The sequence below is a fragment of the Sapajus apella genome, unplaced genomic scaffold (assembly GCF_009761245.1).
Source record: "Sapajus apella isolate SASKATOON/1434 unplaced genomic scaffold, GSC_monkey_1.0 scaffold1, whole genome shotgun sequence".
In the NCBI taxonomy this organism is placed as follows: domain Eukaryota; kingdom Metazoa; phylum Chordata; class Mammalia; order Primates; family Cebidae; genus Sapajus; species Sapajus apella.
In genome coordinates, this window is record NW_022436941.1 from 49,721,624 (window position 1) to 49,741,519 (window position 19,896).

The window sequence follows — 19,896 nt, forward strand, 5'->3', positions numbered from 1 at the left end:
TGCGCTATTACTACAACATAATGTGTGCGATTTTTCCAACTGGCAATCCCTTTGGAAAAGTACAAGTATACAAAAGAGTGCCCATGGATCTTTTGAAGCATCTATAATAAGATATACATACACATATATGATGCTATGTTAATAATTTTTTTTCTATTTTAATCAGATCACAGTAAAAAGACCTGCAACCCGTAAGTGTGTGTAGTTAATAGGAAATTGCAGTGCTATATTTATTTAGCTCTGTGCAGGGTACACACTGTATCTAAAAAATCATGCTATTATTTCATAATTAAGAACATAGTTATTTAAACCAGTTATGCAAAAGTACTTTTTAAATACAGTATTAATTCAGTGTCACACAGGAACTAGGAAGTCTATATTTCTATTATCGCCCCCTCAAATATCTTTAAAAAATAACCACATCTTTATTTCCACCACATAGATCTAAATCGCTCATAAAATAGGTTAAAAATAGCAGATTTATGCAACTTTTTAATAAAAACTGATCTCAAAGCCACATATATCATCTCATTGCTTCATTCCTTTTGCATTAAGCTACTAGTTTCAGCTCTCCTATTACTAATCTCCATTTTCTCTCTCCTGTTGATATTTAACCATCTAACCTTATTACTTTACAGATTTAAGAATAAAATGAGTAATATAATGTAAAGCCACCGAAAACAGTTCAATTATGGACAGAGAGTAGTTATTATGGTTTAAATATTACACAGCCTTACAGCCACCATACACAGCCTCCTGTTATGCAGAAATAAGAAACCTCAGATATTAGCTTACCACTAATTATTCACACATCAATCATGAGATCTGAATGTATGTCACTCCCTCTCCATCCATGAATGTTCTATTATAATAAAACTTGGAATTTTTTTTGCTGAAAAACATGAACAATAAGAGAGTCATCTGGGAACAACTCTACTAAACTCATTGGGATTTCTTGATTTAAATTTCCAGTTTACCAGTGTGTGTCCTGAAAAAGGTATTTACATGTAGAGAATAAGGAAACACAATTTGTTACAGGGAGAAACCACACCCAGAGGCCCCAGATCAATCTTCCTTCTAGCACGTATCATTTTAGCAAGTTTTCTCCAGGAAGCTTTAAGAATCGCCAGAACCTGAGTTCGATCAATACAAGCTGTCCAGAACGGCAATCGCATCATTCCACCACAGTTAAACCTGACAGTTATCACTGCTCCTGCATCAGCACTTTGGCTTTATTTTTCGTGTTGTCTCTAGCTCAAGTACTGGTCAAAAAATAAAATAAAAATATGAATTTTTGCCACCAAGGAGCTGTGCCAACTTAGCCAGGCAAGTAACTAATGAAGGACGTGACAGAACCTCCACATCTCCCAGCCCGTAAAGTTCAAACCTTCCCAGTTACTTTACATGCTGGGCTCACTTCTGCCAAATTAAAAAGTAAGAGAATGCTGCAAGGTTGAAACAAGAAAGCAAAAGGAGGTAGAATCTTTTGCATTTTTTCAGTTCACTTTTATAGTAAGAAGAAAACCTTACCTCAATTTTTTTCAAAACATCTGCAGTATTAGTGAGTGAAGTGCCTTTGCTTGCGTCTTTTGCCTTTTTGGGTTTGGGGCCTGCTGAAGTAAAACTACCAGTTAACACATTTTTCTGCAAATGCAACTGTGTATTATATTTCCTTGCCTTTGCGTATGCCGTCCAGCATCATGCTACTGCATCCTAGGCAGTCACATAGTTTTCAGAGTAAATTAATTTTCTCAAAGAATAAACAAATCATACCTCACCAGTTTTCCAATGATGAGGAATAAATGATCATCAATAGGACTTTTTTTTTAAGACTGAAGTCAGGTGTATTTTTTACTAGTACTAGAAATTGGAATTGGCAATTAATATAGTTAGGGCAAAACTGCTAAAATGTTACCTCAGATGGAAGTAGCATGAGTACAGTGAAAGGCTCCCGCAAATCCACCTGCACTGGCTTCTCCTTTACTGTAAGTGTACTTCATTTTAACCAGAGGAATCTTAGCAGGTGTGCAAAATAAAAAGGAAGTGCAGGATAAATATTCATTTGCCAATGGTGAAAGAGAGGACAGTGCAACACAGAACTATCTTTGGAGTAACGCCTAAAATAGTTAAACTGAACACATTCATCATATGAACCTGAAGACTCAAAAGCATATAAGCGAAATAAAATGTAATGGCTTTGGGCTACATAACTTCTTTTTTACTCCTATTAAAATTTTACATTTTGAGGCTATTCTGAAAGTGCAGGTTCTAGAGAAGTATTTCACATATAAATTCTGCCAGTCAGTTACCAAAGCAATATGACAGGCTACAGAATTGTCCCATTGTAGTCAGAAAGTATTACAGTTCTTTTCCAAACTCAAACCGAACACCTAGAAACTGCTTTGTAAGAGGAAAATGTGGCTCAGAAAGATGAAATTTTGTTAAAAATTAACATTTAACCTACAGAAAAAAATTTTTAGATTGTGGTAGATGACCTGTAACTGACGGAATTACAATTTACTGTGTTATACTGAATTGCCCCTCGGTGAATGACTGAGCTCACAGCTCCCAACCATATGTATTAGTGAGGTTCCTCAAACAAAAGTAACAGATTTAATGATTGGTAACTTTCTCTGACCCCCCTGAGGGCAAAGACTGCTTAATAAAAACTGTAACACGTAAAATATAGCGTCATATATAAACAAGATCTCAATAAATGTTGATGCCAAAAACATTAGCTAATAATGTATTCTACTCATGAAGTCTTTTCCTAAGAACTTGTTAGAAAATTATTTAATTTTATAACATATACCTTTGTTAAAGGGATACTAGAGAATATGGCCAGGTAAGTGAACTTATTTTTTTTTCCATCTTTGGCCAAGTATCTGCATATATTTGAATAGTTTCTGTTAACACGTGGCAGTAGCTGGTTCTTCAAGAAACAACTGTTTTCATCCTTTGACTCTATTGGTATCGTTTACTTCCATGTAAATGAATGGAGGACATCTCAACAAAAAGGAGAGTACAAACTTATAGAAACAAGACACAAAAATTACATAATATGTAACAAAACATACTAGAGCAAAATAAAAAACAAAGTTTCGTTGTTGCTTTGTTTATTAACAAATGGAAATCCTGATACATCCGGAGCTTTTACTAATGCTTAATGTGGGTATAAAATCCCAGGGATGACGTATTTGAAAACATTAACTCTTCCAAAATGAACACATTCTTTTCAGGTTTAAAGTCAAGTACAGATTTGTGATCCCCTAGGACATGACCAGTATCATTCATGCGCATGTATTTTCTTATGAAAGTAACATATTTGCTCAATAAAAACCAAGGGTATAAAAGAAGATAAATTGTTGTATCTCAAAATATTTGCATTCAAGCTAAAGGCTGTTATATAATACATCTTTAAAATAAAATAAAAATACTTCTGCCTTAAATACATATGTGCAAAAAATGTAAATGTACTTCTAATATGTGCATTTTATTATTTGTCAATTGTACCTCAATAAAGGGTTAAAAAGGGGAGTGGGAATTCCTTCTCTTCTCTTGTTGATAACCCCACTGTTCTTAACCTCTCTGGCTACCTTCCTTTTCCACTCTTCATTCTTCATAGCAAAATTCTAAAAAGACTCATCTATGCTAGCTGTCTCCATTTCCTAAGCTCCATTTACCAGTTAAGCCATTCCAATCTGGATTCTACCTTCAAGAATCTTTCAAAAAGCTCTCACTGACGTCACCAATAACTGACATGTTAAAGATGAGTGAACATTTTCCAATCTTCAGCCTATTTGACCTCTTAGCAAAACTGTCTAACATCTTTTAACACTGTTGACAACCTTCCGAAATATCAGATTAGCTTGTGTTACTCTGCTCTCCTGGTTCTCCTCCTCCCTCTCTCTTTCCAGTTCCTTTCTTTGCCATTCAATCTCCTCTACCAGCACATTAAATGTTCGCATTCTTCTAAGCTCAGGATTAGGCCTTCCTTTCTTCTAATTACCTAATTCTGCCCTAGGCCATCTCATCCTTTCTCTTGGTCTCAATGATCACCTCTCTGATAATGACTACAATCTCCATTTTGAGGTCCATTCCCCTGTATCCAACAATATATTTAACATTTCTATTTGTATATTTCAAAGGATCCAGAAGTAACACCTTTGAACTGAACTTCTGATTTTCTCACAAACCTGGTATTTCCCTACTTTCTCTCCCGCAACTGTGTCTCAGTAAACTCCTACACATCCTTTAATATCAACTCCAATTCCATTTCCTCAAAGGATACTTCCCAATGAGGACAGAGTGTTTTTGTTTAATGATTTTACCCTATTTGACTGCAAGCTCCATGAGGACAAGGATTATTCCCACTTTGCTCAGTTTTATTCCTATCGGCACAATGTCTAGCAATAATAGGTCACTATTTACTGAATGGAATTACTAAAGGAAAACAAACTGTAAACATTCACTTTGGCATTCTTCTATACAACATAATGCTATTTTATTAGTTTCCCAATTTTAAAATGTTTTAGTTAATAATTTATAATGTAGCCAGTACAATAAAAAATCTGCAGTTTTGCAAATGAAAATATCTACAACAATTGAAAAGTCTCTCTTAGCACATCCACAATTCCACAACTAAAGGACAATCCTACGTAAATAAATGCAGGAACAGAAAACCAAATATTGCATGCTCTCACTTGTAAGTGGAAGCTAAACACTAAGCACACATGGACATAAACATGGCAACAATAGACAAAGTGCCACTAAAGTCAGGAGGGGAGGAGGGGGTAGGATGGGTTAACAAACTACCTATTAGGTAGTACACTCACTACCTGGGAGTTAGATACCAATTTAACAAACCTGCGCATGTACGCCCTGTATCTAAAATGTATTTAAACACACGCAAAATGAGATGAATAAAATGAATGCTGAAATTTTTAAAAATAAATAAAATTTAAAAAATAAAAAAATAAGACACACACAAAGTGACAGCTAAGAAAATAATAATAATAATAATAATAAACACCCAAAAGATAAACAACAAAAAACACGCTTCAGCAAAATATATATGGTGGGGACAGGGGGACAGAGTCAGGGTCTTAGAAAGAGCAGCAGGGTCTTGCTCTGTATTCCAGGCTTAAGTGCAGTGGTGCAATCTTGGCTTACTGCAGCCTCCACCTCTTGGGCTCAAGTGATCCTCCCACCATAGCCTCCCATGTAGCTGGGACTACAGGTATATGCCACAACACTTGGCCAATTTTTTTTTAAACTTTTTGTAGAGACAAGGTCTCACTATGTTGCCCAGGCTGGTCTTAAATTCCTGGGCTCAAGCAATCCTCCCACCTCAGCCTCCCAAAGTGCTGGGATTACAGGCATGAGCCTTCTTGTCTGGCTCAAAATACTTTAAGAAAAGCATTAAGAACAGTAAGTATAACTTTGGGTTGATAAGTCCATATTAACAGAATGTAAGAAATAACCTTCTCCTCCCTGAATTACTATTATATTAGTCAATGTACCTTTTTTACATTTATTTCTTGGCATCATCTCTCTTGGAAGTCTTCTCCAATCTGTACATGAAACAAAAAATTTAAAAATTGCAATTTCTTCCAGGAATCAGTGGCATTGGACATAACTATTTGAAGGAAACAACAGTTATCCAGGCAATGACAATAAAGTGCCTTGGAATCTGACTGTACAAATTTAGCCTGAAACATAACAAAACAAAATCCAAATATAACAGACAATGATATATATTTTCCTATAAAGAAAAAAGTTTATTAAAATAGCTCTGAAATAGTGCTATAAAATTTGAGGGGAAGAAAATCTTATGGTAATTATTTGTGGGTGTTGGAATTACAACAAATTTTAAGTATTATTTATATTGATTTATTTGACTACTTTGTATTTTGGAAGTTTTCTGTAGTTGATATATTTCTTATGCAACAAATTTTTTTTCTAAAGTATGATACCACAATCCCAACACATGCAAAATGAAATAAGCAATTCTACTATCTGAAAACTTTAAAATTAAAAATATAAATAGTTGTCAAAAATAAATTTCCTCCAATAAATTTTGCTTGCATTAGCTAAATAATTCCTCTAATGTGTCACTTTCTTTTAGTTTTTAAGCATATAGTTAAGCAGAAAATTGAAGCAACAGAAAAATTGGTTTAAAAATACTGCCTGCTAAAAAAGAAAAAAAGAAAAAAAAATACTGCCTGCTAATAAAGAAATTTCAGTGCATTTTTACAAAACACTTAAATCTCAAGTCATTTACCTGAACTAATAAATTTTGCTTTGAAAATATTTTAGTTTTTGTAAACTATTCATTTTAGAAGATGGAATATGTAAAGAGAAACATTTGAGAGATGAATACTAACGAAATCGAAGAAATAAGAGATCTAAGTTGTTTCCAGGGTGCCCAAACTTATCCACATTGAAAAGAGAGTACTATAATCTGTAAAAATGATAATGCTGTTAATGCCATTTATGTTTTTACGTAAGGGCAGTTTCCATAAAAGACCAAGGACAGAGACATAAAAAGAATGTAAATTAAAATGAAAAGACCTGGGTTCTCACAGTATTCGCCAGGTGGCCTGCCAGGTCATTTTATTTCTATGGCAACTGTTTTTATCTGCAAAATGAATAAGTGGGATGAGGGCTGCTTTACAGCCCCTTCTAAGTTGTCTATACCCAAGGTAAAGCTTCTTTTTAGATATAGTTATTTTGAAAAAGAAACCTAACAACTAAAAATAGTCTATGCCTGCTGATAAGAAAGGAAGATCCATGAACTTGGCTGAAAATATCTTTAAAACTAGATTTTTGCTTTCTCTTCAAATGCTCTAAAATTGCTCAGGAGCATAGAATTTGTGCTTTTTGGCATTTCAAACTAAAATTGTGATTGTGGCTAATGAAATTAGAAAATCAAAAGGGTTTTTTTGCCCTGTCCTTTTTATAAAAAATATATTTTAAGAACTTCCACAAAAGCACTTCAATTCTTCCTTGTTTTAGTATAAAAATATTTTCACCTTAGTTTCCAAAGATTTATATTACTAATTAATCACAACAAAAGAACCAGAATCAATTTTCCTTTGGTAAAAATAGAAAACTTATCCTTAAAAAAAAAAATATGAGACAGTCTTTAAAAACTGTTTTCATACTGAGTGTTTTGTAGTTACCTGGTATCCATTCTTCCTTGTACACCTTCATATATCTTTTACTATATCTTTCAATATCTAGGGGAAAAAAGAATAAAGAGCTCATTAGGAAAATCACGAGTAACCCTGAACTTACGCCATTCCTTTAAGATAACTGAAAACAGCAGACAACATTTTTAATTTCACATACAGGGAGTTTCCTACATTTGTACATAAGAGAATGGGAAAAAGGGTAGGAGTAGGCAAGGTTAAACTTGGTGAGGGGTTACCAATCTGAGGGATAAATGAGCAAGCTGCAAGCCTCCCAAGCCAACTACTGAAAACTCTGCAGGGACCCTCTGAGCTTGCCAAAACCAGTAAAACCACAGCTATGGCTCTTGCTTCAGACTTGTCCACCTCATCACAAGAAACACCCTTTAGGAGGGCACAAACTATTTCCCAGCAGCACAAGTTGGAAAGCAACGCTATCACACAAAAGCTTGAAGCCTTGTTCATCACAAAAAGCAGTTCAGGAGATAGGCATGAAAAAGGGAAGATAATACTAAAGATGGATAGATAAAAGTCAAGGACCAAATATGTACTGATTTTTCTTCTATGTCAAGAATATGCTTCCAAATAATATAATCATGTATTAGAGAAAGATAACTAAAATAAGCAGTAGATAACAGACCAAGAGATCGGGTTTTTCTAGATATTTCAACTGCTTGACATCAGGGCAAAGGTTTTAACTAATCTTGTCAAGTTTTTCATCTGCAAAATAAAGTCAGCACAAATGAGAGATTCCTAGCATTTGTAACACAATGACTTCTTTCTTTTGGAATTTTTCCAAAACAGATTCCCTATTTTAAATAATTTTAACCCTCAGTATGCCAGAGAAAGATTTTACCCTTTCTTCTCTGGGTACAATAGACCATTTTTTACATTTTAAATATTTTTAAGTTAATTTCAAATAATGAAATACAGAGAATAAATAAAAAAGGTAACAGATAAAAGAGTAAAGAGGTATTAAAAACCAATTATTGGAACCCAATTAAAAAGGGGTGAAGAATTTGAATAGACATTTCTCTAAAGAAGATACAAAAATGGACAAAAAGCATGAAAAGACATCCAACATCACTAATCATTATGGACATTTAAATTAAAACCACAATGAGATACTGTGTTACAACCACTAGGATGGCTAGAATAAAAAATAAATAAAAAATGTTGGCAAGGATATGGAGAAATTGGAACCCTCATACATTATTGATGGGAATGTAAAATGGTACGGCCACTTTAGAAAACAGTTTGACAGCTCCTCAAAATGTTAAATAAAGTTACCATATGATCCTACGTATATACCCAATACAAATGCAAACATGTTCACACAAAACACGTACATGAATGTTCACGACAGCATAACTTATGTTATCCCAAAAGTTAACTGACCCAAATGCCCATCAAGTGATGAGTGGATAAACAAAATGTGGCATATCCATACAGTGGAATATTATTCAGCCAGAAAAAGGAATGAAGCACTCTTATGTACTAAGCCATTGATGAACCTTGAAAACATTATGGCAAGTGAAAGAAGCCAGTCTCAAAAAGACACATATTACATGATTCCACTTACATGACATGGATGGAACAGATAAATCTGTAGAGACAGAAAGCAGATTGCTGGGGCCATGGGTTGTCAGGAGGGAAGACTAGGGAGTGACTACTAAAGGGTACAGAATTTCTTTTCTGGATGATGAAAAGCTTCTAAAAAATTAGACAGTGGCTGGACGCAGTGGCTCACACCTATATTCCCAGCTCTTTGAGAGGCCAGGGTAGGTAGATTACTTGAGGTCAGGAGTTTGAGACCAGCCAGGCCAACGTGGTAACATGGTGAAACCCCATCTCTACTAAAAATACAAAAAACTTAGCCAGGCGTGGTGTGCCTGTAATTCCAGATACTCGGGAGGCTGAGGCAAGAGAATCACTTGAATCCAGGAGGAAGAGGTTGCAGTGAGCTGAGATCATGCCACTGCACTCCAGCCTGGGTAACAGAGCAAGACCCTACCTCAAAAAAAAAAAAAAAAAAAAAATTAAATAGTGGTGTTGATTGCACAATTCTGTGACTATATTAAAAGTCACTGAATTGTACACTTTAAAAAGTAGATTTTACATATGTGGACTATATCTCAGTAAAACCGTTACTTAAAAATCAGTAAGGCTGGGCGCAATACCTCACGCCTGTAATCCCAGCACTTTGGGAGGCCGAGGCAGGTGGATCATGAGGTCAAGAGATGGAGACCATCCTGGCCAACATGGTGAAACCCTGTCTCTACTAAAAATAGAAAAATTAGCCGGGCATGGTGGCATGTACCTGTAGTCCCAACTACTTGGGAGGCTGAGGCGGAAGAATTGCTTGAACCCATGAGGCGGAGGTTGCAGTGAGCCAAGATTGCGCCACTGTGCTCCAGCTGGGCAACAGAGCAAGACTTGAGCTCAGAAAAAAAAAAAAAAAAAATCAATAAAACTAGGCCCAACACAGTGGCTCAAGATGTAATCCCAGCACTCTGGGAGACCAAGGCAGGTGGATCCCTTGAGTCCAGGAGTTCGACACCAGCCTGAACAACATGGTGAAACCCCATCTCTACAAAAAATACAAAAATTAGCCAGGCATGGTGGCTCATGCCGGTGGTTCCAGCTACTTGGGAAGTTATGGCGGGTGGGAGGACTGCTTGAGCCCGGAAGGTGGGGGCTGCGGTAAACTGAGATTACGCCACTGCATTTCAGCCTGGTTGACAAAATGAGATCCTGTCTCAAATGAAAATAAATAAAGCTATTAGAGATTTTATTAAGTAATTAAGTACAGTAAATTCAAATTTACATTCCATGTTTTAGTGGTTTTGAAGGAAAATGTAACCAAAATGTGCAAAGTCATTTGAATGCACTTTTCTGTTTATCAGCTGCCACACACAAATCTAGAATATATGCCTTCTGTACATCCTGATGCCCAATTCCAAACACATCTTTATTAAGTTCTAACTTATAATTTCTTTTGGTTCTTTTTCTCATACGTGTATCATCTGCATTCCTAGTAGATTAGTTTATCACTACTTCCAATTCTTCTTGTACTTACATAACCAAAATGCAATACTTTAAAAACTGATTTCTCATACTTTTATTGAAGAGAAGATGGTCCAGCGATCTTCTTTACTCTATACTCGCAAAATATTTTCATTATTAAATTTATAATGACCAATTAACATGATCAGTCCAAAAAATTATTTCATGTCTGTACAATCAACTTCTTTTTCAGCATTTGTCAGTTACAAACATCAAATTAATTTTGGTGCACAAATATCATAAAACAAAACAAAAATGATCACCTCATTTTAGCAAACAGGATGTTCCAGGTTTTTCTTATAAAGTATTACATGATGAGGTCTTTTTCAAAGATTAACTGTACAAGGCCACCATAATTCCTTTTTAATTCTTAGAGATACAGTGTTTACTCATTGATTCTTGAATTTGAGAAAATTCATTGAAAACACTGAAGACTCATAGTCTGAGATTTTGCTGATAAAATCAATTTCATCATCATCATTAGCATCCAGAGAGCTATTTATCTCTTTGAATTCATCTTCTGGTTCGTCTAAGAATTGTGGAATGTCTTTTTCTGTCAATTTTGGACATTATGAGCAGAAAATTAAAAATTGTTGAAATTTTCAATTGTATTCAGTGAAAATTAAAACAGAGCAACTACAAATATGAACGTGTCTGCACGCTTTATATCTTCTTAAAAACAGATGTAATACTTTGTACAAGTATTAGGAACTTGTCCAAAGGAAAGGAACAGGAAAACTATATGATGACATAATAGTGATGATTTATTTCAACTGCACAATTTCATCATTCTCCCATTTTTTGTATTTATTCTCTTTTTCAGCATAGTGGGAAATATCTGATGAATGATGATGAGATAATATCTATGATGATGAAGTTGCAAGGTATTTCAAGATAGAGAAAAAATAAGATCACTCAGATTCCATAATTATCTTAGGTACATAAAAGGGTCCAATGAGCTGATATGGCATGCTAAGATAAAACGAGTTTTCTTTTTTAAGTAAATTTCTGCTTGTTCTTTAGAAAACCTCTATGCAAGAATAAAAGTTATGAATACCAATCATACAAACAATAAGAACTGCTCCAAAAAAAAAAAAAAAAAAAAACCCTCAAAAATTTATATTGAGTCTCATGGACACTGATGGTATAACAAAAATTAGGAAGCCAAATTCCATTTACTCAGTAACAGATCTGTGGACATATTTAAGTAAACGTATAATTTCCATCAAGCTTTGAGGTTCTGAAAATGGCTTATTACACCATTATCAGAATCATGTTTTTACCTCAGAGGACCCTGTGGTTCAGGAACCTGAGCTGGGAAGCACTGGACCAGATGATCTCTACGTCGTCTTACAGCTACAGTTATTTATTTAACAAAGGAAAAACACCAGTGAACATTATTTTAGTTCACTGGTATTTTTCCTTTGTTATATAAATAACAAACTTCAATGCAAAGAAAATACTAATCATTTCTAAAATTCTACCTGAAAACACTAAAAACAAACTTTGAAGACATCACAACATGAAATAAGTTCATTCCATGCCCTAGGTTCTTTAGGACTGATCTCAATGCCCTGAGCCGGCAGTCACTTGACTATCAGGAAGTCTTGAGATCTCCCACCCCATTTGTCTGTCCTGATGTCTAGTAATGTAGTTCTTTACAGTAGTACGTAAGTCTCTCTTTCCTAAAGCACACAGGTGGCAAGTGATGCACCTGGCAAAGGTGCAGTCATGCAACATCTCTATCCAGAATATGGTTCTCTCTGACACTAGGCTAGTTCTGTTCAGTCTGGCCAATTCTTTTTCACTCACAGCATGGTTATTATATACATTTATGCATGCACATATATAGATAGATAAACCTATATATGCACTTATAAATGTATATATTTTATAGAAAAACCTTTATTTTTAACATGAATTCATTTTTTAAACACACTATATCAAGAAAAAGTGTTAGGCTGGGTGCGGTGGCTCATGCCTGTAACTCCACCACTTTGGGAGGCCAAGACGGGAGGATCACTTGAAGCCAGGAATTTGAGAGCAGTGTGGCCAAAAAGTGAGACCCCCATCTCTACAAAAAATAAAAAAATTAGCTGGGCATGGTGGTGTACATCTGTAGTCCTAGCTACTCAAGAGGCTGAGGTGGGAGGATCAGTTGAGCCCAGGAGTTTGGAAGCTGAGTGGCTGCAGTGAGCTATGATTGTGCCACTGCACTCCAGCCTGAGTGACAAAGCGAGACCTCTTCTCTAAAATAAAAAATAAAACAATTTTTAAAAGGCAAGTAAACATGAAGATCTCAGGGAGAATGTGCTTGTATCAATTTGGAAATCTCATACAAGAGTTTTCTCCTGAAAGAAATAAAAGCAAAAAAACCCTTACATTTTTAAATACTTTATTGCATAGTTATCAAAGATAAAGTGCTCCCTTAATCCATGTACGAGCCAACCACTCCCAAAGATCAACAACAAAATTATGTTTTTAATATCCCTGTCTAAAAGACTCATAAATGCTTTAATGATTTGATATACTTTTTTTGTTTTTTTGAGACAGTCTCACTTGTAGTACTGAGATCACTTGACATGATCTCAGCTCACTGCAACCTCTACCTCTCAGGTTCAAGTGATTCTCCTGCCTCAGCTTCCTGAGTAGCTGGGACTACAGCACATGCCACCACGCCCAGCTAATATTTGCATTTTTAATTAAGACAGGGCTTCCCCATGTTGGCCAGGCTGGTCTTGAACTCCTGACCTCAGGTGATCTGCCCACCTCGGCCTCCTAGTGTGCTGAGATTATAAGAGTGAGCCACCGCACCCGACCTGATTTGATGTACTTTTAAATTAGACATGTGTTTCAATAACAACCACATTCAGTTAAGTAAATCTGTGCCATACAGAAATGATCAATTCTAAAAGGACTAAAGTATACCTTGCATTAGTATTTTTTCTAATAAGAATGAATATTGATTAGTTCATTTGGTCTTTTTAAAATCTTTAAAATGAGAAGTTTTATTCTGGAACTCAAACAGATAAATGCATGCAACATAATCATGAAAGTTAAAAATTTCAGTATTAGGCTAGGTGCAGTAGCTCACATCTGTAATCCCAGCACTCTGGGTGGCTGAAGTGGGCAGACCACTTGAGGTCAGGAGTTCGAGACCAGCCTGGCCAACATGGTGAAATGTTGTCTCTACTAAAAATACAAAAATTAGCTGGGCATGGTGCTGCGCATCTGTAATCCCAGCTACTTGGGAGCCTGAGACATGAGAATCAATTGAACCCAGGAGGCGGAGGTTGCAGTGAGCTGAGATTGCACCACTGCACTCCAGCCTGAGCAACAAGAGTGATACACTAATTTAAAAAAAAAAAAAAATTAAGTATTTTTGAGATAAAATGTCTCTTATCAAACCATTATATAACTTCAAGCAGCTATGTTTTGAGAATTAAATGAATTTATCTAAAATGCTTCCTATATTTATAAGCACATGCTAAGATCATTACATAAGGCTTCATTTTTTGGGCTCAGCCAATTCCAATTATTCTAGAGAGAGGAAAAATGGAATGTATTTTTAATATTAATGGAATTAGATGACACTATGTGAATTTCTCATGTTTTCATGATATTGTTTTGAGAACTCAAAGATGATATAAGTCTCTCCAAATTCAACAATCAAGGGCAGAAAGTAAAAAATCAATATAGTACTGCTGTGCTAAATAGCTACTCAGGAATGGCTTCCTTTCCTGTAAAACCACTTCCCATTTCTAGTCTGAGACTGTCAAGCCCTCTCCAAATATAATTTTTATTTTCTGCCCTAAGCATCACCAATGAATACATATTTTATATCATATCAAATACATAAAAAAAATCAAGGCTTAAAAATGTTTTAACCTAAATATTAAATAACCAGAGACATGCATAAAGGTTTGTATAATGATAATAATCACAACATTATATATACAAGCAAAAAACTGGAAATAATCTTTAAAAAGCAGAAAATTTGTTCAATTAATAATATTATATCCACAGAGTAGACTACCACAGTCATTAAAAGTCATATTTTCCACAAATAAGAAGGATATGTGAAAATGCTAATATGCTACTGAGTGAAAAAAGGAAGATACAAAGTAGTACAAAACCAGTTTTGTAAAAAGAATATACATGCAGAAGAAAATATCTGGAATGTAATAAAATATTAATAGTGGTTCTCTAGACGTAAGCATGGGTAATGTAATTTTTACTTTTTAAAATTGTCCTGTTTTTCATAATTTTCACTTAACATATAAAATTATTGTGAAAGGTATTTCTAAAAATATCGAAAAGTTTAAAGTATTTTTTCTGTTAAACAATATAAATGTGTTTTTTCAAAGCAGTTAATTTTTTATTGAATTGAATCAATCAACATTAAATGATTATATATCTTGTGCTTAAACACTGTTTCATCTGTACACATTAAACCATTTAATCAAAGACTCCAATATGGTACCTTGTCTTTCTTCAGGTGTTTCCATAAAATAAGGCATTCTTTTCATTGTTTCTCTCAACTCCTGTTTCAAAGCCAGCATATATTCTTCACCTTCTCCTGTTTTCAGTGGCACTGGTTTATAATCTGTATCCTGTTTAAATTAAGAGACAAAGGTTTTTTTCAAATAAATTATGTATTTTAATATCTCTTTTATCTGTATTATAGAAAACAGCAGTTTTATTGAAATAGTATGTTTTACAGGCACTAAGTTTTACAATCAACTTAAAAGATGAACTTCTGTAGTCTATTTAACCTGTTAACCTATTTCCTACCTTGCTCTTATATGAGAGGTAAGAAAGATGTGTATTTTCCTATTGGCCCTGAAACTACACCCAATAATCATTTTGCCGTACAGTCTGTTGACCTATGTGATTCTCTATTTTAAAAATTAAAGTACCAAAAAGAAAAAAAGAAAGAAAAAAAAATTAAAGTACCCAAATGAGAGCCGATGCTTTAGTTTCTTATTAACCTCAACTAGTGATGGTGTTACTGGAAAAAAAAAAAGCAGCAGTTTTCATTTAGTAAGTGGTTAACATGACTAGGATGTACTCAATATTCAACATCCATTATCTCATTGAAAGGACTACCAATATTTCTCCGTTCACAGTGAAGAAATTGAGAAGTGAACAATTTGTAAGCGCGTATAATGAATAAATTGCAAAGACAGCGTTTGAAGCAGCATTTCAAGTTTTAAAAATTATACACACATAAACATATATACAAATATGCATTTGTATGTGTGTATATATTTACACAAATATATTCATTAACAAGCGGGTCTCTAGTGTACACAGTAAAGACATTTCTAGTTTCAGAGGATAAAGATAGGGTACATTTTCAAAATTTGATTAGGAATGTATTCATTCATGCTATAACTACTTATTGAGTACCCAACATGGTTAGACTTTAGAAGATACCATGATAATCAAGTTAAAGTCCCTGCCTACAGGGAACTTACATTCTAGGAGAGAAACACACAACAAATTAGTAAACAAATGAGGTATATACAATTCCAGTTAGTGATAAACAACATAAAAATAAAGAAGGTGGGTAAAGGAAAAGTGACTACCAGAGCATGGAGGATGGAGGTGGAATCTGCACAGGGTGCATGGCCTCTAGGGGAAGTCACATTTGAGTAGATTGGGATAAAATCAGGGAGCCATCCATTTGAAGAGAAGAGATGGTTCCAGTGGGGAACCAGCAGGGGCAAAGGCCTGAGGGAACAAGGAGACCAGCATAGCTGGGGAATGAGAAGGACAGTGGTAGGAAAAGAGTCAGAGAGACAACAGAACAGAGGGATCAGGCAGAGCCTTTTACCCAGTAGTAAGGAATTTTAATTTCATTCCAGGTATAAAGAAATACTTTGTACTAACATCCCCAGTGGTTAGAAGTACTCTCACACATGAAAAAGAGCCTGTTTTAAAAATCACTGTAAAGTGACATTATGCCAATACCTGAGATATTTGTCTTTGTTTTTATGTTGTGCTAAACATCAAAAAGGTAAAATATCAAGAGCAAAAAGCAGAAACTCCTTGTGTGAGACAGGTAGATCCCTGGATAGATTTTAAACTAAATATAAAGTGAAAACATTACACATTAGGCAACTTATGCTTCCAGCATACTCACTAAATTTTAAAACACTAAACTAAGCAAAAAAAGTTCAGTGGGGAAAAAAGTGGTATGCTAAAGAGCAAAATTAAATTCTATAGCTACAAGATGAGAAGAAAATCAATAAGTGAAGTCATGATAGAGTGGGAACTGAGAACCATTATAAAACCTAATGACTTTTTAAACTATTATTTTGACATTGGAATAGATCAATAACACCAATAGAAGTTGTAAGAATTGAAAACTAATCTCTACTGGTTCACATATATTCATGGAAAGATGTATACAGTTTTGTTTTCTATATTTTAAGAAAGCAGATCATGGAAATATTTAAATTAAAGGTAAGTGAAACACTCTCCTTTACTTTCTTATACTTGAGGATACATAATGATATATGAGGTCCTATATGGAATTTTAATATTCTCTGAAAAATAAAAAACACACTATGAGAATTCAACTGTTCATATACTTACAGGAAATAGTGGGGGTGGTTTCAACACTACATCAGGTAACTTTTCACCTTTGCTAAATCCAACAGCTTCAATATTAAAGGTATAAGCAGCACGTCCTCTTCCTTTATTCCCAGCCATCAGAACTAGTTATACCAGACGAGTGGGCAAATTCTGAAAGGCACTATTTATGATTAAGATTTATTGGATCACATATAAAAGGAAATCAACAGTTTAAAGCAAAATATAAAACTACACCCCTAAATTAGCATAGCTGATTCAAAATACTTTTGGAAAGCAAAACATGTAGAGAAATAAAAACGTGACAAGTCTGTTGAAGTTCTCACACTCGCCCACCTTTGACAGGTAAGGTGATGATGGCTTCAACTCCCTAACTTACTACTGCCCCATCCAGTCCAGGCAATTCTGTGGTTTGGCAATAGGATCTCAGATGTAATGTACATAAAAAGTGGACACAAGAAAAGACTGGGATGAAGAAGAGAAGAAATCTTTATTTTTTCATATCAACCTAAAAACTATCATTAGTCATATATACTTGAAAACTTTAAATGATGTATCTTAGCATGGGAGTGTTAGGAAGCATCCCTGAGATCTAGTCTAATAATTTCCTTTTAGAAAAGGGAATGGGATGGCCGGACGTGGTGGCTCATGCCTATAATCCCAGCACTTTGGGAGGCCGAGGTGGGCGGATCACCTGAGGTTGGGAGTTCGAGATCAGCCTGATCATCATGGAGAAACCGCATCTCTACTAAAAATACAAAAAAATTAGCTGGGTGTGGTGGCACATGTCTGTAATCCAAGCTACTGGGGAGGCTGAGGCAGAAGAATCGCTTAAACCCAGGAGGCAGAAGTTGCGGTAAGCTGAGACTGTGCCATTGTACTCCAGCCTGGGCAGTAAGAGGAAAACTCTGTCTCAAAAAAACAAAACAAAACAAAACAAAAACAAGAAAAGGGAATGGGATCAATAAGACTAGAAAGAGATCTGTCCTAGGGAAAAAAAAAATTAGAGAAAAACAGCTGAAATCATTAAATTATGATAAATCTGTACTCTTCAATTTTGGGGACAGGAGTGATATCACATATGCAAGTTGTATTGAACTTTTGAATCCTCTGATTATACTATGAGAACTGAGCTGGCAAAGTATAAACAGGGATCCCTACGCTAGAGTTCTTTCAATAGAAGTCTCCATTCAACTGCAGAGATGATTATAATGCACATTCTTTCCATCTCTTTCCCCACTGCTAAAACTGAGCCTCATTTAACCCTGTGAACACAAGAGAGCAATGATATGTCCTCCAGATCACTTGGAGGAAGTCAGAGGAGTGGCTTTGGATTTGGCCCCATCAGCTCAGTCTCATTTCTGAATCTACGCACTTGCCCTCCTTTCAAAATTATGCAAGCCACAGTACTTCACACAGCTGCTCTACTCTTCACCAGAGTTTCTTGCCTGGTCATTAATGTTACCTGTTAGTCTGTCACATTAATGGTAAAGGAATACCTCCTAAAATCAACAAAGTGCTACTTCTTTCTATCAATTTTACTGTCTACAATTTGAATATACGCAAGTTTGGGCCAAAAGGCTGAAAACTCCCAGCTCACTTTATCACAGGGCCTACACTACAAAGCAAGCGGCCCTCAGTTCTCAACCCTGGCTGCCATTCGAATCGCTTGGGTAGCTTAAAAAACTAAAGCAATGGTTCTCAAAGCGTGCTGTCTGCAGCAACATCACTTAGAACTTGGTAGAAATGCAAACCGTGGGCTCCACCACAGACCTAAAGAAAACAGAAACTGTGGGTGGGCCCAGCATTGCTGTTTTAACAAGCCTTCCACGTAATTCTTATGCAGCTAAGTGTTGTGAATCACTGAACTGAATCAATCAATCCAGATCTCTTGGGGTGAGGATTGGGCAAGAGTCAGTTTTAGAAGCTTCCCAGGTGATTCTAATACACAGCAAATATTAACAGAATTGGGAGAACTGTTTTGGTGGAAGCCTTAGCCACTGAGGAGTAGTTGAGTTAAAATACACATGTAGAATCAAGGACTTCATAGGTGTCATCTTTGAGGTTTACAATTACACAAATTAGTCTTAGCAACCTAAAAAAGTTTGCCTGAAAGGTGAGATAACTGTAACTGCTGTAAATCTAAGTAACACTCAGGATGTGGCAGTTCAAGTTTTAATTAATTTGTAAGGAATAGCATTAAAAAGGCATTTCAATTTTAGATAGCCAATTTAATTTTTTAATTTTTAATCTTTTTTTTTTTTTGAGACAAAGTCTTGCTCTGTCACCCAGGCTAGAGTGCAGTGGCAGGATCCTGACTCCTGCCTCAGCCTCCTAAGAAGCTGGGATTACAGGTGGGCCCCGCCACGCCTGGTTTATTTTTATATATATTTTTAGTAGAGACAGGGTTTCACCATGTTGGCCAGGTTGGTCTCCAACTCCTGACCTCAAGTGATGGCACACCTTGGTCCCAAACTGCTAGGGTTATAGGTGTGAGCCACCGCGCCCGGTCAATGACACCCTGCCAATGATGGCCAATTTTAATGTCCTTCTACATTTAAGGCCCAGGAAGCAAATCATATATTTAACATCTTTCTGTAATGAAATACTGTTTCCTGCTTTCTGTGAATTACTCAGGTAGAATGGATGGCATTTGATTTGACATAATGGCTATGATACTGAGAACATTTTCAGATAGATTTTGTAACTGCCCAATGGGTTCACCATGCCTACTGTCCGAACAGAGCTGATTTATCAAGACAGGGAAATTGCAATATAGAAAAACGTGATTCACACGGAGCCGGCTATGCAGGAGACTGGAGTTTTATTATTCCTTAAATCAGGCTCTCCCAAAACTCAGAGATCAGAGATTTTTTTTTTTTTTTCTTTTTTGAGACAGAGTTTCACTCTTGTCCCCCAGGCTGGAGTGCAATGGTGCAATCTCGGTTCACGTAACCTATGCTTCCTGGGTTCAAGAGATTCTCCTGTCTCAGCCTCCTAAGTAGTTGAGATTACAGCCATGCGCCACCACGCCCAG

The 19,896-nt window shown here is 35.6% G+C and overlaps 1 protein-coding gene across 2 annotated transcripts in view; it reads right to left on the bottom strand.

Annotated features, from left to right (window-relative positions):
• POLR3G (RNA polymerase III subunit G) overlaps positions 1–19,896 on the bottom strand; it is a 37,346-nt gene that overhangs the window by 8,855 nt on the left and 8,595 nt on the right. The window contains exons 2-6 of one of the 2 annotated variants that reach the window (XM_032276389.1): positions 16,863–17,022; positions 14,743–14,872; positions 7,185–7,241; positions 5,523–5,573; positions 1,531–1,610 (exon numbers count right to left, since the gene is read on the bottom strand). In XM_032276389.1, coding sequence (XP_032132280.1) covers positions 1,531–1,610; positions 5,523–5,573; positions 7,185–7,241; positions 14,743–14,872; positions 16,863–16,979 — 435 coding nt within the window. In that variant the 5' untranslated portion in view covers positions 16,980–17,022. Of the gene's footprint in view, positions 1–1,530; positions 1,614–5,522; positions 5,574–7,184; positions 7,242–14,742; positions 14,873–16,862; positions 17,023–19,896 lie in introns of both variants that reach the window. The other variant, XM_032276378.1, reaches the window with a different exon arrangement.